This window comes from Hypanus sabinus, chromosome 24 (genome assembly GCF_030144855.1).
Source record: "Hypanus sabinus isolate sHypSab1 chromosome 24, sHypSab1.hap1, whole genome shotgun sequence".
NCBI classification, from domain to species: Eukaryota; Metazoa; Chordata; class Chondrichthyes; order Myliobatiformes; family Dasyatidae; genus Hypanus; species Hypanus sabinus.
Window position 1 is genome coordinate 19,222,813 of NC_082729.1, and position 25,312 is coordinate 19,248,124.

At 47.2% G+C, this 25,312-nt stretch overlaps 1 protein-coding gene across 1 annotated transcript; it reads left to right on the forward strand.

Moving 5' to 3' along the window:
* Positions 1 to 615: 615 nt before the first annotated feature.
* On the forward strand, positions 616 to 24,263 carry ecsit (ECSIT signaling integrator). The gene is made up of 8 exons (XM_059949423.1): positions 616 to 831; positions 5,238 to 5,492; positions 8,363 to 8,789; positions 10,606 to 10,829; positions 14,296 to 14,353; positions 16,923 to 17,071; positions 22,543 to 22,648; positions 23,048 to 24,263. The coding sequence occupies exons 2-8, from the start codon at positions 5,382 to 5,384 to the stop codon at positions 23,356 to 23,358; spliced, it is 1,386 nt and encodes a 461-aa protein (XP_059805406.1). The 5' UTR covers positions 616 to 831; positions 5,238 to 5,381; the 3' UTR covers positions 23,359 to 24,263.
* Positions 24,264 to 25,312: the final 1,049 nt, after the last annotated feature.

Sequence of the window (25,312 nt, forward strand, 5' to 3'; positions counted from 1 at the left end):
ACACAAAATGCTGGTGGAACACAGCAGGCAGCCTTCGTTAGTCCTGACGAAGGGTCTCGGCCTCGAAACGTCGACAGTGCTTCTCCTTATAGATGCTGCCTGGCCTGTTGTGTTCCACCAGCATTTTGTGTGTATTGTAAGAATCATTTAGACGCGATTTAGAATTGGGTAATTATTCCTTGTATCTTGTTGGAAAACGTCATTCTGGGTTATGTATGTTTTATCATTATATAATAGATGAACAAATAGTATTATTGTGTGAAGCATATAAGGCTGAAATAAATCAAATGCGGGCTTCATTACAATCTTTGGGGGATTGATAATTTTCATTAAAACTTTAATTTACTGGAGTGACTTTAGTTTAATTTACAGTATTGTGTTTCATTAACTACAATCTGTGGGACGGCTTGAGGTAGTTTATGGTTCAACTGAAAGGAGAACGGAGAAAGGGACCCCCACCGATTCGCTACACCACACTCCAGTCCAGTTGGTGGCGGTAATGCACATTAAAGTTGGACTGCCAACCGCCATAAAAAGTCAGAAGAAGAAGAAAAAATATAATCTGTCTTTATAGAAAAGAAGAGACTGCTGGAAAGACAGAAACATGGGAGGGGCTTGAGGAGAAAGAGACAGAAAGAGAGACAGCCTGCCTTTGCAGTGAAGAAACTATCAGTCTTCGGAACTAATAATAAGAGACATAATGCTCCGAGAATGAGGAGCCTCAGAAGCTGACGGACCCATCACAATCAATGCGCGGCGGCGTGGCGGAATAGAGACGGTGGTGGACTAATGATGGTGTTAGTCTGAACGAGTGAGGAAATGACCTCGAAGGTAAAAATTCCCGCAAAAGCGACAGACTTTGTGGGAAAGTGGGAGGGTTATGTCTAATTTATGTCAGCGGGATAGGCTGTTTAACCAGGGAGAGGATATAGTAACTGAGGAGCAATTATGTATAATATCTGTCACGTCTGTGTAACCAGAGCGAGGGATTAGAGATTAAGTCAGGTTTATATCACTAACATACTTGATGAAAATTGTTATGTAGTAGTATAGTGGAGGACACAAAATTGTGTTACAATAGAAATAAGTAGCGGAAAAAGTGAATACTGAGGTAATGTGCGGGTTCATGGACTGTTCATGGACGAATCTGATGGCAGAGGGGAAACGTTAAATTGTAGTTCTTCCGGGTCCTATACCTCCTCCCTGATGGTCGTAATGGGGGTGGGGGGCAATGTTCCGGATGCTGAGGGACCTTAACGTATTCGTGAGGCACCACCTTTTTGAATATGTCCACCTTTCGACGGAAAGGGTTGTGCCCGTGATAGAGCCGGCTGAGTCTCCAACTTTCTGCAGCTTCTTTCCGTCCTGTTATGTGGTGATGCTGCCAGTCAAAATGACTTAACGGTCTATCTGTAAGAATGTGCTGGGGAACAATTTTGTGTAACATCTGTGAGTGGGTCAGGTTTAACTAGGGAGAGGGAATTGGGGACTGAACAAGATATGTTGGTTTATTTATTAATTCATTTGTTGAGCCCTTTAAGCCTCGCTGCCCAGCAATCCCTTCATTTAATCCCAGTTTAAGCACAGGGTAATGAACAATGGCCAATTAACCTCCCATCGAGTACGTCTTTGGGCTGTAGGAGGAAACCAAATCACCAACGTGGTCACAGGGAGAGCATACAAGCTCTTCAGAGGCAGCGGAGGGAAATGAACCCAGGTCACCAGTACTGTAAAGTTATGTGTAATGTCTATCAGTGGGACATCTCTACGTAACCATAGGGAAGGAATAGGAACTGGGGAATAGTTAAATGAATAATACCTGCTAGTGGGACAGATCTGTATAGCTAAGGGGAGAGAATAGGGACTGGGGGATAAATATGTATAATATGTTAGTAGGACTGGCCTGTGCAACTGTGGAGAAGGGACTGTAACTGAGGGACGATTATATATGATATCTGTTAGTGGAAAGGGTTGTGTGAAAGCAGTAGGTACCTAGGAACAAGTATATATTATCTCCACTCTTCCCTGCACTAAGGCTGCTACTGTGGACCTGCTCCGTTTTCGTGTCTGCAAGCTCTGTAACGTTTTGCTTTGCTGTGTGATGAACCGAAGCTGAGGCTGAGGGCCTGCTCTGGCTGCTCAGGGTTTCCTGTGTATGGACTCACTTTTGTTTTAGATGCAGTCGGTTGCTTTTACTGATTGCATGATTTGTGCTTTCTCTCTCTCCCCTCCACATTGGGTGTCTGTCAGGTTTTTTAATGGGTTCTTTTGGATTTCTTGACTTGTGGCTGCCTGTAAGGAGACAAATCTCAAGGTTGTATAATGAGCATATACTTACATAATAAATATACTTTGAACTTTGACTTCTCTGTCAGCAGGAAAGGTTTGTGTAACCAGGGAGCAAGATTAGAGACTGAGGGAAAATTATATATATTATCTGTAAATGGGACTGGTCTATGTAAACAAGAAAAGGGCTTTATAACTGGCAATTACACATAATTTTTATCGGGACTGGTCTATTTTGCCAGCGAGAGAGAGAATAGGGACTGTGGGACAGTTATAAATGGTGTCTGTCAGAGGGTCAGGTGTATGATCGGGGAGAGGAATAATTAGTTCTAAAGTACATTTATTATTGAAGTATCCATACAGTATACAACCCTGAGATTTGGCCTCTCGCAGGCAGCCACGAAACAAAGAAACATCATGGAACCCATTTAAAGAAAACATGAAAAAAAACCCACAGATCATGTAATCAGAATCATGTAGTCATCAAACCGCAGAGTCTCTGGAATGGTCCAGGAGCAACAGCCACCGAGTCTTGTCAATGGCTGCAGAGCCAGTTCCGTGCCAAAGAGCCTCGTTCCAATTGCGCAGAAAGCAAAAAAAAAACAGTAACCAGAAACAGATGGACCATGAACCGCAGGGTACCCTGAAAATGAGCCCACAACTGTGGTCAGCGCTAAGGACATTAAACATCAAAAGTTATATATATTTTCTGTTAGTGCAGCAGGTAACTAGGGATACAAAAAAGCTGGATGAACTCAGCAGGTCGTGCAGCAGTCAACTTTTTGGGTTGAGATGTTGACTGCTTCTTTCAACGGATGCTGCCTGACCTGCTGAATTCATCCAGCTTTTTTGTATGTCCTGATTTGACCACAGCATCTGCAGTGCACTTTGAGGTAACTAGGGAGAGGGGTCTGTAACTGAGGGACAATTCTATATATCTGTCAGTAGGACAGGTGTCTGTAACAATGTTCCCTCTAATTTTTTTTTACGGCTGCGCAGACCAGCCATTGCTCTGAGCCGGGAATTTTCACGCGTCCTGAAAACTGTGGGGCACTTTATTATAAAAGAAAACTCCAGCTGTGCGGCAACAAAGGCTTGGTGCACGGGAGCATTTCAGTTACTGCGCTTGTTACCATGCAACCATGCAGTTTAGAGGGAATTGTGGTCTGTAACCATGGAGAAGGAATAGGGACTGAGTAACAATTACATGATTTCTCTGAGTGGGACTAAGAGTGAATAGGGACCGAGGGACAATTATATGTGATATGTCAGTGTGGGACAGGTCTGTGGGACCAAGGAGAGGGAATAGAGATGGAGGGACAATTAAGATATCTGAGTGGGACAGGTCTGTGGGACCAAGAAGAGGGAGTAGGGACTGAGTAACAATTATGTAAGATATCTGAGTGGGACAGGTCTGTGAGACTAAGGTGAGGGAGTAGGGACAATTGTAACTAATCATGATACCATTAGTTTCAAAGTAAATACGCAAAAAGGAAGGCCTCGTTGTCGGGTAGAGAAAGGCCGATTTTGTTGGCATCAGAAAGGATCTGGCAAGTGTGGATTGGGACAGGCTGTCTTCTGGCAAAGGTGTACAGTAAGTGAGAGGCTTTCAGAAATGGAATTTTGAGAGTACAGAGCTTGAATGTACCTGCCAGAATAAAAGGTAAAGATAACAGCTGCAGAGAACCTTGGTTTTTAGAGATATTGGGGCCCTGTTTTTTTTTAAAAAAAGAGGTAGACAGTAGGTATAGGGAGGGTAGGACCAAATGAGGTGCTTATGGAGTATAAAAATGCAAGAGAGCACTTAAAAAATAAATCAGGCAAACTGAAAGAATGCATGATGTTGCAGACAAGGTGAAGGAGAATCGTAAGGGATTCTGAGAACCAGAGGACCAACTTTGTGGTTGCAGTCCTTTGGAAGATCAGAATGGTATTCATCTGTGGAGCCAAAAGCGATGGGGTTGATCTTAATTTTTTTTTGTGTCTGTCTGTGTAACATGCTGTAAGGTTTCACTGCTGATGTAATGTTTCTCTGAAGCAGCAATGTTTGGGTTATGACTAGAGATAATGGGGGCTTTGGAATGTGTGCTAGCCGATGAGGGGCATGTTGTTCTTTCTTGTGGGTCTGAGCGCAGGGGTTTTGTGGTCTTTTTTTGGTGAGAGTTGAGGGAAGACGCGAATAGAGGGGGTTGGTAGACTGCTGGACGGAGTGCACTAGGAGCGAGGGTGCGAAGGTCAGCGACACTCGGAGGAGGTTGACTTGGGATGAATGGACAAATCTGTGAGCTCCGATGTGCACGTCAGACTGCTGCATTAAAATGGGCCCCCTTTCAGATTAGGATTTATAAAGTTCAGTAGTTTAATTGCATATGGTGTACTGTCTGATATTTTGTGGTTCAGATTTGCAACTGGGCAACACATCATGCAGCATCCACACAAACGAGATTTCTCATTTTGGCTGGGCCAGAGGCTGTCTTCCCCTAGACAAACTTGTGCTGGTCGAACCTCAGGGTCACATCTCTATTTACTCAGGAGATGAACAAAGTGTCTATAGGTAAGGAAACTAATGGTATTATATGAGCTACAGTTGTCCTTGTTCCCTCATCTTAGTCCCACAGACCTGACCCACTCAGAGATATCATTTATAATTGTGCCTCAGTCTCTGTTCCCTCTGCTTGGTCCCACAGATCTGACCCACTCAGACAGAGCACATATAATTGTCCTCCGTTCCAATTCGCTCAATGACTTCATGGGCCCTATACGGATCTCTGAGTGGGACAGGTCTGTGGACTAAGGAGAGGGAATAGTAACTGAGAGATGATAACGTTATTCAAATCTCTCTGGGTAATCAGTCAGTTTATTTACTGAGCTGATTTCTCTTTCACGTTGTCCATTTGTGGACCTTTTGTGTTTTGAAGGTCGATGATCTAAATTAATGTACAATTTTGCAGGTGGATCCACACGTTCGGCTATTTCCTCTTGTTGAATGGAAAGACCCTCGGCCTTGACCATCTGAGGTTCCTTCTCTCCACCGCCTCCCCCCCGCTGTTGACCTTGGACTCTCTGTCTGTGCAGAGGCTCACGCTGCCCTCAGGATGAGCTGTGTCAGGTGTTTCCGGGCACTCCGGAGCCACGTCTTTACCCCCTGGCCCGCTCCTCTCTGTAGACTGCCGGCCTCTGCAGCTTGGAGAGCCACTTCACTGCAGGTGAGTTAAGAACACAGAACACTACGGCACAGGAGCTGGCCCTCCGTCCAACATGTCGTACTGAACCAAATAAATTAGTCATCACCTGGCCAACTAATCTAATTCCCTTTGCCTACACAATGTCCACATCCTTCCATTTTCCTCACATTCATGTGCCTATTTAAACATCTTAAAAGTCTCTAATAGTGCAGGCAGCACATTCCAGACACTCTACTCTCTCTGTGTTTTAAGAAAAACTTGCCTCTCACATTTCCTTTGAAATGACCCCCTTTCACCATAAGTCATTCCCCCTGGTAATGGAGATTTCCACTCCGGGACAGAAAGTTACCAGCTGTCCACTCTATTTTGCCTCTATGAGATCTCTCCTTAGCCTCCACTGCTTCAGAGAAAACAGCCCAAGTTTGTCCGATCTTTCCTTGCAGCACGTCCTTTAATTCAAGGCTGATGAGCCTCTTCTGCACCCTGTTCAAAGCCTCGGCATCCTTTCTGTAATGGGGCAACCAGAACTGTATGCAGTACTCCAGATGTTGGCTAACTAGAGTTTTATAAAGCTGCAACATAAACAGACTTTTGTTAGTGGACATTTCATCTCCTCACTGTTCATCCCACCTTGAACCAGAGGTGCTCCCTTCGTGTGATCGAGGGGAACCTTTGTACTTTTTTTTCCCCCATTGGGTCTTGTATGTTTGCAACCACTTTCGAGGTTTGTAAAGAAGGCATACCTGCTTTCGTCAAACGGGCTTTCATTACAGGAGCCAAAAAGTCACTCACACAAGATGCTGGAGGAACTCTGGAACTCAATAACCGGTTGAGACTGTTCATCAGGACTGGAAAGGAAGGGGGAAGAAGCCAGAGCAGGAAGTTGGGAGGAGGTGGAGGATTACAAGCTAGAAGGTGATAGGTGAAGCCAGGTGGGTCGGGCAGGGGATTGATGCAAGAACTGGGAGGCGATAGGTGGAAAAGGTTGGAGAAGAAGGAATCTGAGCTGAGAGGAGAGTGGACCATGGGAGAAAGGGAAGGAGGAGGGGAACCATGGGAGGTTATAGGTTGATGAGGAGAAATCCTATTCTCCTGTAACCTTTGACATCCTGACTAATCAAGACTAATTAGACCTCTGCTATGAATATACTCAATTGAGCTGGCCTCCACAGCTGTCTGTGGTAATGTATTCCAAAGATTCACCACCATCTGCTTGAAGAAATTCCTGCTCGTCTCTATTCTAAATGGATATCCCTCTATACTGAGGCTGTGCCCTCTGGTCCTAGACTCCTCCACTATAGAGAAACATTCTCTCCATGTCCACTCTATCAAGGCCTTTCAACATTCGATAGGTTTCAATGAGATCGTTCCCCCCCCCCCCACCGTTCATTCATCCAAACTCCAGTGAAAAGTGTTTAGAAACTTCTTCACTCAGAGGATGGTGTAAGTATGGAATGAGCTGCCAGCAGAACTGGTGTATGGGGCTCCACTTGCAACATGTGAGACATTTGGGAAGGGTCATGGATGGGAGATGTTTGGAGGGAAATGGTGTGAGTGGTGAGAGGGGATATCTTGCGGGAGGGGGAATATGGTCTGGGCAGAAGACCGGGTTGGTATGGGCCAGATGGGCTGAAGGGCCTTCTGTGCTGCAGAGCTCTATGACTCTAATCTTCGTCTTAGCATCCTCTCTCCCGTGTCACAATCCCTCCCCCCCCCCCCCCCCCGCAAAGTTCTTCCCCTCTCCTCCCTCCTCTACGTGAGAGATCCTTCCTGGATTCTCAGCGCCCAGCTCTTGTGGATGCCTTGTCTCCCTGACAGCTTAGGGACCCATAGTGGATGACAGGGACTAACCCAATAGAGTGTAAGAGAGACAAGTCCATGTCTGCACAGGAGCAGTGAAAAACTTCCTTGCAGCAGCATCACAGGCCCAGAGCAGAAGATTCACAACAAAAATAGTTTTCAACTTTTGGAAGGAAGAACTTAATTAGAACAAAAAGAAAGCCAAGTGCTCACAGTGTTGCTGTACTGAGGTAGTGATTGATTCAAGAGCAGAATGGTTGAAGGGCTGCTGTTCCTGAGCCTGGTGGTGTGGGACTTCAGGTTCCCCACCCTCTCACCCTCTCCCTCCCTATGTTCTCCCCACCTCATCACCTGTCCTCTCCTCTCCTCTCCTCTCCTCTCCTCTCTCACACGTGGTCTGTTTGTCTCTCTCTCCCTCTCACAGACACTCTCTGTCTCAGGTAATGCATAGTCAGGTACAGTGGCACGTGCACACACATATACGAGAGCAGATGGCAACAGACGTCAGGATACAGCATGGCTTCTGTCTGGCACAGTGCGTGTGTGATGGGATGGTGTGGTGGGAGCCTCACTTTGTGTCTGATGCTGGGAGGGTGTATGGGATGGTGTGGAAGGAGTCTCGCTTTGTCTCTCACCATGGGAGTGTGTGATGGAATGGTATGGAGGGAGATTCACTGTGTCTGATCCCGGGAGTGTGTGATGGGACGGTGTGGAGGAAGCTTCACTCTGTGTCTGATCCTGGGAGTGTGTGATGGGATGGTGTGGAGGAAGCTTCTCTCTGTGTCTGACCCGGGCAGTGTGTGATGGGATGGTGTGGAGGGAGCCTCGCTCTGTGTCTGACCCCAGGAGTGTGTAATGGGACAGTGTGGAGGGAGCTTCTCCCTACATCTGACTCTGGGATTGTGTGATGGGACGGTGTGGAGGGAGCATTGCTCTATGTCTGACCCCAGGAGTATGTGACAAGACTGTGTGAAGGGAGCCTCGCCCTGTGTCTGTTGGGGTGATGTGGAAAGATGCAAGTATTGAGTGGTCCTACACCGGTTCACTAACAATCCCCTCCTGCTCTCTCTCAATCTCCTACACTCCTGCAGGATTCTCCAGGGCTCCGACCAAGCTTCCACTCCGGCCCCCGCCTGGAGAAAGAGCCCTCAGTACCACTCCCTGATGTGGATGGGGCAGCTCGAAAGGAGGAGCACCCTGCCCCGCTCTCAGCTGCCGACGACGTCTTCTCCCGGGCGGCCTCCTCGGCCCAGTGGGACCAGGCCACCTTCGAGAGGGTGCTGTCCACCTACTGCCGACAGGAGGCCCGCCGGCGCGGCCACGTGGAGTTCATCTACGCCGCCCTGCGCCGGATGCCCGAGTTCGGAGTGGAGCGGGAGCTGACTGTCTACAACCGGCTCCTTGACGTTTTCCCCAAGGAGGTGTTTGTCCCGCGCAACTTCATCCAGCGTATGTTCAACCACTTCCCGCGGCAGCAGGAGTGCGCCGTGCAAGTGCTGGAGCAGATGGAGAATTATGGTAAACAGCCCGGGAGGCAAGGAAACAGGGAAATGTTGGTGTGGGGGTAGGGGTATGGTTCTGAGAGCGAGGTGAGGGACGGACGGGATAGAGATGTGGTGAAGAAGGACATGGTGGAAGTGGTGGCTGGGAGTGTGGAGTGTGAGGGGAAAGGGATGGCAGGGAGGTGGAGAAGTGAGGAGGCAAGATAAGGGGTTGGGGGAAGTGGTTGGCGTTAGGGGAGGGGTGGATGGTTGAGAAAGGGTTGAGGCAAGGGACAGGTTTGAGGTGAGGTTCAGAGGGGCGCAAGGAGGGGTCTGGGGTGAGGGGGTGGAGTGGAGCCGGGGCTGGGAGATGATGGAGGAGGATAGAGGGTGGAGTTTGTGGCCGAGTGAGTGATCTATCCCTATCCTCCGCCTGGTGGAGATGTCCCATAGGAAACTGTTATACTTTCCTGTTAGGGAGGGAATACCAGATGGAAATGATCCCACCTGCCTTGAAGGAGGGAGGTTCCACAAGGAGAGATCTGACCATCCAGCACAGGAGGTCACAGTGGGATCAGTCCCCCCCTCCCAAAGGGAAAGGTTCCATCAGAAATCATCCTGCCTTCCTCGAGATGGGGAGAGATCCTAATGGAAATGGCCCCACCAAATCTGGAGGGAGAGAAGCCCCAGTAGGAGCAGTGCCACCATCCAGCTAGGAGAGGAACATCTAAAATAGGATCGATCTCACCCTCCCAGATCTGTCCTGAGGGAGAGGTTCCCATGAGGACAGATCCAACCCCTCATGAGAGTTATAGAGGTTCCACTGAAGGGTGATCCCACCCTACAGCACGAGGAGAGGTCCTATCAGAAATGGTCCCACAATCCCGATGAGGGAGGCATCCTGATGGACAGAAGGAAGTACCAGTGGAGACACTCCCACACTCCCTGAGTGTCAGAGGTCCCACGAGGAATGATCCCACCTTCTTGTGGGGGGGGGGGTAGGTTTGGGGAATCTGGGTTCCACCATCCTAGAGAGACGGGAGATCCTTGTGGACACACCACCATGCTTGAGGGAGCAGCGTCCCACTGACATGATCCCACTTGTCACTGGAAGTGGGGGATGTTTCCAACGGGACGGGTACCAACACCCCCGAGGGAGGAACGTTCCAGTGGAAACAGCCCCAGACACTGTGAGAGGGATAAAGATCCCATTGGGAACGATGTAGCCTCTGTCAAAGGGGAGAGTTTCCACTATGATCAGTCTCACTGTCCCAGCGAATGAGAAGTCCCACTGGGAGTATTTCCCCCCCCCCCCCCCCAATGGGAGGGTAGAGACTGTTCTACTCTTCCTGAGGGCAAGACGTCCCACTGGGACAGACAGATGCCACCCTCTCTGAGATAGGGAGGGGGAGAGAGAGATTGCATCCCTCTCCGATGGACAGAGGTCCCATGGGAATCAATCCCTCTCTTTCCCAAGTGAGCCTACTCTGCCACTAAATGTTCCAGCTCATACAGACTCAGAGGCATCCCAACAGAATGAAACACGGTCAACGAACCTGTTGTACTTTTGTGTCTAAATCCACTATCATTCTTCTCCTCCCTCACCACCTCCTCTGCACCTCTTCCCCTCCCCCCTCATTTCACCACCTCTTCTGCCTGTCTATCCTCTCCACTCCCTGTCTCATCCACCCCTCCCCATCTATCCCACCCCTTCCCTGTTTCATCCACTCCTCTTCGACCCTCCCTTCCCGATCACCTTCCCCTGGTCGTTTGGACCTTCCTCTCTCTTTCCCAATCTCCTCACACACTTCCTCCCTCCCATCCCATCCCTCTTCTCCTCCCCGTCCCCACAGGGGTCCTGCCGGATGTGAACACCAAGGTGCTGCTGGTGCAGATCTTCGGCCACAAGAGCCATCCGATGCGCAAGTACCAGCGGATGCTGTACTGGTTCCCTCGCTTCCGTCATGCCAATCCCTTCCCTGTGGCTGAACCCTTGCCACAGGACCCTGTTGAACTGGCCCGCCTCGCCCTTCTCCGCATCGCCCCCGATCTCGATAGTGAGGTCACCGTCTACCAGGTAAGGGGGCAGATGTAGAGAACTGTGGCACAGGAACAGATCCTCCCACACATTTAGTCTAAGCCCACCTGATCTTCTGCAGAATCCCATCAGCTTGACTCCTCTTCTACATGTACTCTGCGTATTGTTGTGTGTGTATCTTTGTCTTCCTCTCTCTCGTACTCATTCGTAAGCCCAATGATGTTGTGGGGGTGGAACTGGACTCTCTGATGTTGCTGTCAGGAAAGAGGATGCTGTCCAAGCTGTACACCATCTTGGACAATGTCTCCCATTCACTCCATAATGTACTGGTTAGGCACAGGAGTACTTTCAGCAGAGACTTATTCCACTGAGATGCTACACTGAGTGTCATAGGAAGTCATTCCTGCCTGTGTCCATCAAAATTTTAAAGTTTGATGGCCACAGGCAGGAATGACTTCCTATGACACTCCCTCGCAGTGTCAGACACCTGAACCGATAGGCTGGTCCTGGACCTATTTCCACTTGGCATATTTTACTTATTAATTATTTATGGTTTTATAATGCTATATTTCTACACTATTCTTGGTTGATGCGACTGTAATGAAACCCAATTTCCCTCGGGATCAAAGTATATCTGTCTGTCTGTTTGTGCATGCTGCACCCTCTCTCAGCATGCCACCCCTCTGCCTTTGCTCCTCCTTATGCCCCCCTCCGTCCTCGCCTCCCTACACCCCCCACTGTCTTTCCCCATCTCTCACCCCATCTTTTACTCCATCTCTCCCTCTTTCTTTCCCTCTTCTCTTGTTCTGTCATTCTCTCACCATGTTTCTCTCTCTGTGTCTCCATCTGTTTCTCATTCTCTCTCTCTCTGTCACCATCTGTCAGAGGTCTCTTTCCGTCTCTCTTTCTGCCTTTTTCTGTTTCTTGCTGCCTCTATCAAAAACAGTGCACGTCAACAGATGATACAACAGCTTGAAAGTACTTCCCATCAAGCTCAAGGACAGCCTGTACTCTGCTGTTTTCCCTGGTTAACAGGACTCTGAAGACTTGCTCTCATTTCTCTTTTATTTACTTGTGTACAAGAACAACTCTTTGTTACTGAACCAGTATGAAACTCAGTTGTGAATTGTTGATTTGTGTACATATCGATATGTGTACATACTCTGCATTTCCAATTACAGTCTTTGCATGTATAAGGCGGTTGCCTCAAGAAGGTGGTGCCATCATTAAGGACTCTCACTATTCAAAACATGCTGTCTTCTCAACACTACATCTTAAAAGGTGATATCTCAAAAAAGCAGCAACTTTCATTTCGGACCCTCATTACCCAGGTTAAGCCTTCTCAGCATGGAGGAGGTACAGGAGCCTGAAGACACCCACTGAAAGTTTTAGGAACAGCTTCTTCCTCTCTATCATCAGATTTCTGAATGGTCCATGAACACCACTTTGTTATTCTTCTTTTGCACTATTTATTTTATTGCAATCTATACCTTTATATGCAGTGCAGTGCATTGCACTGCTGCCACAAAACAAAAAATTGTCGACCCATGTCAGTAAAAAGGACCTCTGATTCTGTACAAAAATCATCTTACTCTCATTATCCAGACTATTAATATCAGACTTTGTCTCGAATGCATTGCCAAAGACATCTACTACCCTCCTTTCGTCTACCCTCCTGGTTCTTCTCTGAGGATCGTCACCTGTTGCGGTGGAAAGGCTTGGGAGCTCCTGAGAGCAACCTCGCCTGGAGTTTAGTGATCTGGTGCTTAGCTCCTGTTAGGGTCACCCATGATGGCAACAAGTTAAAGGGGCAGGTTCCAGGCAAAGATCAAGACCCCATTGGAGGAGCTGGTGAAAGATGATGTTACATCACAACTACAGTGAAGACGGAAGGAGGCTGCGGCCGTGCAGGGGCCCAGTCGTCTTGCATTCCGTGCCACTGAGCTCGTGCATCAGACTCATCCCATGTTAAATAAAGTCACGCACATGTATTCCCCATTTAAGGGATTCCTCCTGAACATGCTGGATATATGGATCTCAGATCATTGTCTTCAACCACCTAAAGAAGCACCTTAGAGACAACCCCTTAGGAGAACGTCATACTCAGTTTCATTGATCGCACTTGTGCTACCCTCATCCACCTCAATTACTTCCAAGAGTGTCAGACATGATTTCCCAGACACAAAGCTACACTGACAGGAATTGGTTTATTATTGCCATTTGTACAAGTACAGTGCAAAGCTTGTCGTGCACACTGTCCATACAGATCAGATCATTGCACGGTGCATTGAGGTAGAACAAGGAAAAACGACAACAAGATGCAGAATGAAGTGTAACAGCTACGGACAAAGTACAGTGCAAGTAAACAATATGGTGCAAGGTCAAAACGAGGTAAATTCTGAGGTCAAGGCTCTTATCATACTAGGGAACCGTTCAATAGTCTTATCACAACAGGTTACAGGCTGTCCCTGAGGCTGGTGGGACGTGCTTTCAGACTTTTGTATCTTATGCCTGATAGGAGGGGGAAAAGAAAGAATGTCCTGTGAGGGTGAGTGTCTTTGATTTTACTGCTTTACCGAGGCAGTGGGAATTGTGGATAGAGTCCATGGAGGGGAGGCTTATTTCCATGCTGTGCTGAGCTGTATCTTCAAATCTCTGGTTTTTTGCGGTCACAGGCAGAGCAACTGTTGTACCAAGCCATGATGCATCCAGTTAGGATACTTTCTGTAGTGCGTCGATTTAAAAATTGTTGGTCAATGGGGACATGTCATATTTATTTAGCCTCCTGAGGAAGTAGAGGTGTTGGTGAGTTTTCTCTCGGCAGTGATGCCAGCGTGATTGGACCAGGGCAAGCTGTTAGAGATGTGCACTCCTGGGTATACTGTGTCCCAGATCACATCCTGTCTGACCAAGTGTTGGTAGATCCTGTTCCAACAAACCCCTCCAGCATTATGCCCATAACTGATTTCAAGCTTGCTGTCCCACCCTTTGGGCCTCTCTTCCTTCCACTTCCCACTTTCCCCTCACTCTATCTCCCTCCCTCTCTCTCATCCTACCCATCTCCCTCTCACCCTCCCCATATCTTCCTCTCCCCCCTTCACACTCTCCTCTCACTCTACCTCCCTCTCTCCCTTTCTCTCACCCCTCTCCCCTCCTCATGTCTCTTTCTCTCTCTCTCTCCCTCCCTCTCTCCCACTTGTCTCCCCCCACTCTCCGTCTCTCTCTGCCTCCCTCTGTCTCCCCCCACCTGCCTCTCCCGCTCTCCTTCCCTGTCTTCCCCTCTGCCCCCTCCCCCTCACTGACACTCTGTCTCTCCCTCCCTGTCAACCCATACTCTTCATCTCTATCTGCCTTCCCCTGTCTCCCCCAACCCCCTTCCCTGCCCCCTCCTTGCCTCCCATCTCCCTTTCTCCTGTCTCTTCTTCCCTCCTGTCTCTTCTTCCCCCCTGTCTCTCCTTCCCTCCTTCCCCTCACGCTCTCACTTTCTCTGTCTCTCACTCTGTAGCATCCCCAGGAAGAGGAAGGACCAGATGGACGGACAGTCTGCGTCCCACACCTCGTGGGTGAGTGATATCTCGAATGTGCGGGGAATATTTTGGGTGGGGAGGTCTTGTTTCGCTGGAGGAATGGACGTGTGCACAGGCTTGTGTTTGAGCGCATATTTGTCTGTCTGTCTGTGCACATGTGTGCCCGACTCTAGCACAGAAACGGCCCTTCCGTGCCAACAGACGTGCCTTTATAACCTGGTCCCATTTACCCCAGTTTGGCCTATATCCCACTGATCCCCTCATCATGTACCTGTCCAAGTGTCATTTGAACGCTGTAGTTCAAGAGATTTAATATTCCTTATTATTGATCAGTGCACTGTAAAGGCGAATGAAACAATTGTTACTCTGGATCTGATGCTGCATAAAAAAACAAAATAAGCAGCAAGGCATAAATATAAAGGGAATCCAAGACAACCCAATCTCCTGCCACAAGCAAGAATTCCTGGTGGCCAGTCATTTCAATTCCCATTTCCGTTCTGACATGTTGATCCATGTCCTCCTCTTATGCCAAGACTAGGCCAGCCTCAGGGTGGAGAAGCAGTGTGCTATATTCTATCTGGGGTGCTCTCCAAGCTGATGGCATGAAAATCGATTTCTCCTCTATTCTGACCTTTTACTTCTTCTCACCTGCCTACTACTACCTACTGTGTGACCCTTCTCCCTCCCTTTCTCCTATAGTACTCTCCTCTCCTATCAGATTCTTTCTTCTCCAGCCCTTGACTTTTACCACCCAATTGGCTTCACCTCTCACCTTCCAGCTAGCCTCCTTCGCCTCCCTCCACCATTTTATTCTGGCATCTTTCCCCTTCCTTCTCAGTGCTGAAGAAGGGTCTTGGCCTGAAATGTCGACTCTCTACTCATTTCCATAGATGCTGCCTGCCCTGCTGAGTTTCTCCTGCATTTTCTGTGTGCTGCTTTGGATTTCCAGCACCTGCAGGCTTTCTCTTGTTTATAGTAAACATGTATCATTTATCATATTTTGTGATTCCATACAAATATTAAATATAAAAACTATGTTACCAAATATAAAAGGCACAAGAGCAGGCCATGGACTGACTTGTTGGAACGGGAATCAGAATTACAATGTTTGGCCACTGGAAGGTCCTGCTTGTGGCATATGGTGTAGAGGTGTATATTATATATTTTGTGAAACTAAATAATATTTTATATTGGAATATATGTTAACTGTAGATAATAATTCTAGGTAGAAATTGTCTACATGTTAGATTAAGTTGCAAATATATTAAGTTACTATAATTAATAGATTAAATGTAAATAATTTAAAATCAAAATTCTTTGTACAATTCTATTCAAAAATCATATTCTTCTATTTACTATCATGAATACTGTTATAACAATGTTATAAAAAATAATTAACAAAATACAGTAGATTCCGGTTAATTGGGACACATCAGGATCAGTATTTTCTGCCCAATTAAGTGGCGGCTCCAGTTTGCCAATGTTTCATGGAAGTAATTAAAAAGCTATGAAAATGGCAAACTACTGTTTGGCTGAATAAAGAATTATGTATTAAAATGAAATATAGAACAAATTAGAATGTTACCAATACTACTACACTAAAATAAAACTGTGTGCTGGTTCCTAATATTTATTGACAGAGGAATGCTGAAAGCTGCCATGTTCTTTTGATTGACTGTGAATGAACAAAATCAGCGCAGCCACCAAGTGTAGACAATGGGCTACTTTGATACAATGCTTTCGATGATTGCATCCTCCCAATCATCATTTTCATTATAACATTCAAGTTGATTGTCAATAGCTTAAAATTTGTTTCAGTTCCTCACTTTCCAAAGTTGTAAAATCGTTTCATTTTCACGCTTAGCCGTTTCACCATCTCCAAGCCTGAATGCTTGAAACCACAAAACAAAACTGTTTAGAACTGTCTTACTGCTTATTTCTCACCAGCTATCCATGACAAAAATCATAAACACAAGAGATTGTGCAGATGTTGGAAATCCAAAGCAACATAAACAAAACATTCATGGAAATGAACAAACAGTCGGCATTTTGTGCTGAGACCCTTCTTCAGGACAGAGGACCCAGGGTCATGACCTGAAACATCAACTATTTATTTATTTCCATAGATGCTGTCTGACCTCCTGAGTTCCTCCAGCATTTTGTGTATTTTGCTAATGACAAAAATCACTACTTGAAAACAAATACACACAACTGATGCTATTTTAAAAACTGTTTTCTCTTAGGACGGTGTACAGTCTGGTGGCCACACAAGTACACATGACTGATGCTGGTTTGCCAACCATCTCTTGTCCCAATTAAGCAACATGACGTCCCAAATAAACGAAGGGGGTCCCCGCCATCTTTTCGATCAGTTTTTGGTCTTTGAGTTGTCCCAAATAAGTGGCTGCCCAGCTTAACTGATGGCCAATTAACTGGAATCCACTGTATTGAATACATTTTATAGTATTGAATAAAATGAAACAAATATATATATAATTTTAAATGTAAGAATAATTATTATTAATGAACAAATAATTGAGAAATAATCAAACCAGGAACAAATTAAACCACCGCTCATTGCTTCTCCTGCCACTCCCTGTCGCAGGTCTTCAGAGTCCGGAGCAGCGGGAACTCCTGGCACAGCATGACCCCCACCGGCCCGTCTTTGTGGAGGGACCCTTCCCCCTTTGGCTCCGCCGCACCTGCCTCCACTACTACTTGCTGCGCTCTGACCCCCTGCCCCCTGAGCTCAAGGTGAGAGTTGTAGCGGGTGGGAGGAGGGAACAACATGATCCTTGCGCGATCTGTGGGGAGGCCTAACTCAAAAAGGAGCGGGTCGCGCCGGTGGGAGAGGGTGAGCGGCCTTTGACGAGATACACGGGGATCTTGTAGTCCGAGTCTGTGGTTCCCTGAAAGTGACCGTACAAGGCCACAGGGTGGTAAAAATGGGCTTATGGGCATGCTTGCCTTTATTAGTCAAGGCATTGAGTTGTAGAGTCAGGTGGCTACATTGTAGCATTATAAAACTGCTTAGGTTAGACCCATTGTTGTCAAATTAAACCATAAGATATAGGAGCAGAATTAGGCCATTTGGCCCATCGAGTCTGCTCCACCATTTCATCATGGCTGATCCTTTTTACGTCTCAGCCCCAATCTCCCGTCTTCTCCCTTTATCCCTCCATGACCTTCCATCTCACCTATCGCGTTCCAGCTTGTACTCCTTCGCCTCCACCCCACCTTTTTATTCTGGCTTCACCCGCTTCCTTCACCTACCACCTTCTATCTTCTACTGCTTACCATAAGATATTGGAGTAGAATTAGGCCATTTGGCCCGTCAAATCTTCTCTGACATTTCATCTTGGCTGATCCATTTCCATCCCAGCCTCAATTATCCTACCTTTGTCCCTTCAGGGTAACCAATCAAGAATCTATCAACCTCTGCCCTTAAATATGCAGCTGCCTTTGGCAAAGAATTCCACATTCACCAATCCCTGGCTAAAGAAATTCCTCCTCATCTCCATTCTAAAGGAAGGCCTCTCTATTCTGAGGCTGTACCCCCTCGTCCTAGACTCTACAGACACAGGAATTATCCTCTTCACATCAACTCTCTCAAGAGCCTTCACCACTTGATAAGTTTCAATTAGGTCACCCCTTAGTCTTCTGAATGTCATCAAATGCTTTTCAAATGACAAGTTGTTCCACCCTGGAATTATCCTCATAAACCTCCTTTGAACCCTTTCCAGTTTCAGCACATCCTTTCTAAGGGGCACAGAACTGCTCCAAGTGAGGCCTCACCAGTGTTTTATAAGGTTTCAAAATAGAGTTACATCTTTATATAGAGATATAGAACCGTAGAAAACCTACAGCACCTTTGGCCCACAACGCTGTGCAAACATACGTACTTTAGAAAATACCTCGGGTTACACATTGCCTTCTATATTTCTAAGCTCCCATTTACCTATCCAGGACCCGCTTAAAAGACCCTATCATATCTGCCTCCACCACTGTTGCCAGCAGACTGTTCCATGCACTCATCACTTTCTGCATAAAAAAAAACTTACTCCTGACATCTCCTCTGCACCGACTTATGAACACCTTAAAACTGTGTCCTCTCATGTTAGCCATTTCGGCCCTGGGAAAAAGCCTCTGACTATCCACACGATGAATACCTCTCATCACCTTATACACCTCTATCAGGTCACCTCTCATCCTACGTCACTCCAAGGAGAAAAGGCCAAGTTCACTCATAAGGCATACTCGCCAATCCAGGCAGCATCCTTGGAAATCTTCTCTGCACCCTTTCCACATCCTTCCTGTAATGAAGTGACCAGAACTGAGCACAGTATTCCATGTGGGGTCTGACCGGGTCCTATATAGCTCTCAGCTCTTGAACTCAATCCCACGGTTGATGAAGGCCAATACATCGTATACCCTCTTAACCACACAGTCAACCTTCACAGCAGCTTTGAGTGTCCTATGGACTCAGACCCCAAGATCCCTCTGATCCTCCACACTGCCAAGAGTCTTACCATTAATACTATGTTCTGCTATCACATTTGACCTACCAAAATGAACCACCTCACATTTTTCTGGGTTGAACTCCATCTGCCACTTCTTAGCCCAGTTTTGCATCCTATTGATGTCCTGCTGTAAATTCTGTCTATCTACACTATCTACAATACCCCCAAACTTTGTGTTACCAGCAAATTTACTAACCCATCCCTCCACTTCCTTATCCAGGTCATTTATAAAAATCATGAGGTGAAGGGGTCCCAGAACAGATACCTGAGGGACACCACTGGTAAATACCTTGCTGAAATCCATATACACTACATCTACTGCTCTGCCTTCATCAATGTGTTTAGTTACATCCTCAAAAAATTCAATCAGGCTCATAAGGCATGACCTGCTTTAGACAAAGCCATGCTGACTATTCCTAATCATATTATGTCTCTTGAAATGTTCATAAATCCTGCCTCTCAGGATCTTTTCCATCAACTTACTAATCACTGAAGTAAGATTCACTGGTCTATAATTTTCCTGGGCTATCTCTACTCCCTTTCTTGAATAAGGAAACAACATCCACAACCCTCCAATCCTCTGGAACCCCTCTTGTCCTCATTGATGATGCAAAGATCATTGCCAGAGGCTCAGCAATCTCCTTCCTCGACTCCCACAGTAGCCTGGGGTACATCTCATCCTGTCCCAGAGACTTATCAAACTTGATTCTTTCCAAAAGCACCATCACATCTTCTTAATGTCCATATGCTCAAGCTTTTCTTCTTGACTAGATTTTCAACAGCCTTTGTACACCATGTTTCCTGTCCCCTACCACCCTTTCCGTCTCATTAGAACGTGCCTATGCAGAACACCTTGCAAATATCCCCTGAATACTTGCCACATTTCTGCTGTACATTTGCCTGAGCACATTTGTTCCCAATTTATGCTTCCCAGTTCCTGTTTGATAGCTTCGTATTTCCCCTTACTCCAAATAATGCTTTCCTAACTTGTCTGTTCCTATCGCTCTCCAATGCAATGGTAAAGGAGACAGAATTGTGATCACTATCTCCAAAATGCTCTCCCACTGACAGACCTGACACCTGAGCAGAATCTTTGCTTTTATAGTCTAGCCGTCTTGAAATGAACGCTAACATCCTCCTCACCAATGGCTCAACCTGAAAATTAACCTTTAGGGAAACCCGCACAAGGTCTCTCTGCAGAGGAGGACGAGAAGTGTTACAGGGAAAGTGCAGTGCAGGTAAACTATAAGGTAGAAGTGTCATGACGAGGTGAGGGCAAGAGTCCTGTAACCTTCAAAGTGATTGCACAGATCTACAGGGTGGTAAAAGTGGGCTTAAAGTCAGGCCTGCCTTTAGGAGTCAAGGAACTGAGTTGTAGAGTCAGGTAGCTACGTTGCAGCATAATAAAACTCCGCCTAGGGTTAGACTCATTTCTAACCCTGGGGATAAAATCTGTCCCTGAGTCTGGTGGGATGTGCTTTCAGGCTTCTACCTGATGGAAGAGGGGAGAAGAGAGAACGTCTGGGGTCAGTGGTGTTTTTGATTACCCTGGTTTCTTTAGGGTAGCAGTGATAAATGTAAGATGTGCATTGTGTTTAATATGAAAGGGTGCTTTAGGACTGGTGTGGACAGAGTGGGACCAATGGCCTGCTTCCATGCTGTATGACTCAGAATGCAAATCATTGAACCACCAGCCAAGGCTGAAAATGCCTGTTTCCTTGTTTCTTTGACATACCTCTGACATTCCCTCATTTATCTTAAAATGATCTCCTCTTGTATTAGCCATTTTCATGCTGGGAAAAGTCTATGGCAGCCCATTCTGTCTTTGGCTCATTTCATCTTGTACATCTCTGTCAAGTAACCTCTCATCCTTCTTCGCTCCAGAGAAGTAAAGCTCTAGATTGCTCAATCTTTGCGCTGTGGAGGAAAAGAGGGATCTTGGTTCCACATTTACAGATCCCTCAACATTGCTGTGTAAGTTGATAGGGTGGTTAGGAAGGCATACTTCCAAGAGGACCACAACTTTGTTTTTGGGTATGGAGCCTTTCATGCCGCAATGACCAGAGAGCTATGTTGGCTGTAGTCAGGGATTTATACTTTGGCTCTTGGTAGGGTCATCAAACTAGTCAAAGGGTAGAGAACAGACTAAGTGGTCCACCAGTTCTCCAGGTTTGGGGTTCAGTTCAGGGCCGATAACCCTAAATGGCAAAACAAAGTTGTTAAGGAAAAAGCAATGTCTGTGTCTTCACCCGAGTGTGACAGTATTCCTGTGTCTCCACTTGAGACTTGCGCAGTTGACTATAGTGAAAACCGAAAGGAAGCAACTGATATGATGAAGGAAGCCCTGAATGCCACCAGAGGTTTTGCATAGTTGGGAAATTAAGGGTTATGGGGAAAAGGCAGGTAGGTGATGAGTCCATGGCCAGATCAACAATGATCTTATAAGAAGTAGGAGCTGGAGTAGGCCATCTGACCTGTTGAGCCTGCTCTGCCATCCAGTGTTAATATGTTCTGAGATGAAGGACCTTCATTGCTCTCCTGAATGCCAGTTGTGTAATGGGCAGTAAGTAAGAAGGTGTAAGGGATGATTGATAAGTTTGTGACCCAAGACAGAAGGAGATGAGTTATTAACTTCAAATTTCCTGCATGATCACTCAAAGAGTTGACCTGCATGTGGGTGTAACGAGAGCTGTATAACTCATCTCCTTCTAACATAGGCCACAAACTTATCAATCACCCCTGCTGTGGACACTTTCTGGAGGTCCAAGATCCGTATGCTGCATGACCGCTGGACTAAGTGTGTAAATGTAGGAGGGGACTATGTTGAAAAATAAATGCGCTAGGTTTTCTAAAATTGACTCCTTCTACCTTAGGCAATGGACTTATCAATCTCCCCTCGTAACATTCATCTTGAGAGGACATTCATTTAGTACCGAGAGGAGGAATTTCTTTAGTTAGAGGGTGGTGAATCTGTGAAATCCATTGCCACAGAGGGCTGTGGAGGCGGTCATTGAGTACATTTAAAGCGGAGGTTGATAGGTTCCTGATTAGTCAGGGCATCAAAGGTTATGGGGAGAAGGCAGGTGAATGGGTTTGAGAGGGAAAATAAATCTGTCATGATGGAATGGCAGATAAGACTAAATGGGCCGAATGGCTGAACTCTGCTCCCATGTTTTATCGTCTAATAGAGGTGCTTAAGAGGCCCATGAATGTGCAGGAAATGGAGGTTTACGATCATGCATAGGGAGAAGGGATCAGTTTAAATATGGAACCAGCTTGACACAAGCATGGTGCAGACAATGTACTGGAGTTTGATTTGCCGCACTAAACTGTGATACGACCAGTCAGGGCATCTTGAACGCGACATGTGCAGAAGGTTATTGCACTGTTTTGTGACAAACCACACCTCCTTAAACTTTTAACAAAGTTGAGGTTTTCACCTCTGCTGCTTGACACAGAGGGAGCAAACAACAGGTACAGAGGTACCGATGCAGAGAGAGGAATCTACAGGTGCAGAGGTACGATGCATTGGGAGAGAAGTGCAGGTCCAGGGGTTCTGATGCATTGGGAGAGATTTACTGGTTCAGGGGTATTGAAGCATTGGGAAGTAACTGCAGGCACATGTTCTGATGCAGGGGGAGGTTAAATATAGGTATTCTCTGGATCATTTACTCAATGTGACACTGTAACTCCCTTCCCCACCAGGTGACCAAGCCATTGGATCTTGAACGAAACCTGTTCTACCCCATGGAGTTGGACCTAGAACTGGAGCGGGATCTTGGCGAGGATGATGAGCTGGAGGTTGAGGAAGGTAATCCTTCATGGGGCAACAGGGCAAACCAGCCCCCTCCGGTGTTTCTGGGCTTCATCTCTCCTCCCTCTGTTCTCACACCCCGTCACCTCCCCTTTCCTTTTCTGCCCATCTGTCCATCAAAATGAAGACCAAATAGCCACTCAAGCCTCTGCCTGCCTCCAAGGGAATACATGGGAGTTTTGTTGCTGGGGGTGCTGAGGGGAAAGTGGAGTGTGATGCCTTTCTGCTGGGGTAGTGGTTGGCTGAATGGGCTGTGAATGGTTGTGGCTGGGAATTCTGTGGTGATACATCCACTCACTGTCTCTCTCCCTCTCTCCCTCTCTCCAACCCCACCCCAACTCTCTCTATTCTCTCCCCCCCCCCACCTTATCCCATCTTGCCTCTGCCTCCCAACAGTTGAGGAGGGTCCAGTGTTCGCGCTGTGCCAGGCTGGATCAGGTGACCCAGCTTTGCTAACCCGCTGGATCAGCGGTCTACAGGAGACCAACCCGAAGCTAGGCCTCACGCCGGTCCTCTTCCGCACTGCACCTGCCTCCCGCCAGGTAGAGCCTGCTTCAGGCTTCTCAGATCGGACGGCTGGGAAGGGGGACGAGAAAGTGTCAGAGCCGGGTGCCTGGAGAGGGCCGGATGGTCCGGGCGGCCCAGAGCCGATGGCTGAGGAGCAGGAGGAAGCGGAGGAGCCAGGTGCCCGAAGAATGCACCGCTGAGTCATGGCCTCTCAGAGTCAGCAGCGTTATCTGGACATCTTGGAGCTGGCAGTTGAGGGGGAGCAGCAGGATCCTGGATCCAGGAGAACGCAGCACTGTTCAGGAGACGTGGAGCCAGTGGCAGGGGAGGGTAGGAGGAGCTGGGTGGCTGGGAAATGCACAGCTGACTCTGGGCTTGGGGGTGGGGAAGGTCTAAAGCCTCCCACATCCCATCACTCCCACTCCAAATTTCCAGGGTCTGGGAATATCAGGAACATAGGAAGTAAGCTGGGAAGGAGAGGGTGGGATCATCTTGCAGGAAACCTGGAGCCAGTGGCTGAGGAGGGGGGAGGGGGAGGCAGAAGAGGAGGAGCTTGGTGGCCGGGAAATACACAGCTGACTCTGGGTCTGGGAATATCAGGAACATAGGAAGTAAGCTGGGAAGGAGAGGGTGGGATCATCTTGAAGGGTGGGAGGTTTAGTCCTGTGACATCCCCTCTTCTGTTCCTTCATTCCAAAATACCCTCCCTACCTCCTCTGTTCCCTCTTCTCTGTCTGCTTCCTTCCCTCCCCACTATCTTATTCCCTGTTTCTTCCCTCCCTCTGACTACCTCTTTTCTCTGAACCCCTACCTCCTCTGAACCCTTCCTTTCTCTAGCCTATGCTCCCTAAAATCTGTCCCTTTCCCTCCCTCATCTCTGACTCCCTCTACCTGCACCTCTTTTTTTACTCTCACTTATGGACTTTCTTCCCCTCCCTCTCATCTACCTCCTCTTTCCCATCTCTCATTCTGTACCCCCTCACCTTGCCCTCTTGCTCCCCATTTCCCTCCCTCCTGCCCTCCCCTGTGGCACCATCCCTCCTTCCTACTTAGTGAATGACACTGTGTATATACCAAGGTTTGAATAAACGTGTGACTAAACCTGTTTAGTCTTTGCCGTGTCTCTCTCCTCCACCAGCTTGTGGCCTCCTGTAGGTTGGAGCGAGGCAGGCCACTGGCATGCACCCACACAAAGAGCCTCTGGGTCCTGACTTCCATCCACGGCCCTGAACCGTCCTCTTGTGCAGTGCAGCCAGCCACGCCAGCACAGAGGGTGAGAAAGGCCTTGAAGGCTCTCACCAGAGACAGCAGAAGCTCAGATCCAGAGCTGAAAATGATGCATTGGTGGAACTCCGAGGAGGTTATGATACAGGGTTTCGCCTGGAAACCGTGATGGTTTCTTCCTGTAGATGCTGCTCGACCTGTTGAGTTCTTCCAATGCAATGTTTGTTGTTGCACCTTTAATTACTAAGCACAAGATCCCACAGGATGTCACATGGCATGGAGACAGGCCTTTCAGCTCTGATTCTCCCTGTGAATGCAATATTTTCCTATCACCAAATTCTCCGGGTAACCCAAACAGATACACCTCTTGTGCTCCTTGGTGCGGGTTTCCACCATGCATCCCGTTTGGCAGATAAATGCTGCCCCGCGTTCACAGGGAATCCTGTAATACGGCCAACCTGAGGTCCAGGTCATCTACATCATGCGTAATTGTAGTATTTCCTTGGGGAGGCACTCCGGATCAGAAATAGTTTTTGCATGGTTAATCAAAGTACAAGAAATTTCCTGTACCTGGACATTCTTATATGACGAAAAGCAGACGGTAGCCTCGGATACAGCGTCTATCAGAAACCCATTCACACAGACTTGTACCTCAACAATGACAGCCACCATCATGCCCCAAACATAGAGCAGTTCTTTCTACTTTGATTAATAGTGTGAAAACGAATTCAGACCTGGAGAGTCTCCCTTTCGAAATAAGATAACTACACATGATGTTCCTATAGAATGGCTACAAGCTGAAGGAAATCAATCGAGCCCTTAAAAGGGTCAATGGAAAAACTAGGACACCTAACAACAAGGAGGAACCTGTTGCTAATGCCTGTCTTTTGTATATCGTTCTGGAAGGATTGCCAGGATCCTGAAAAAATG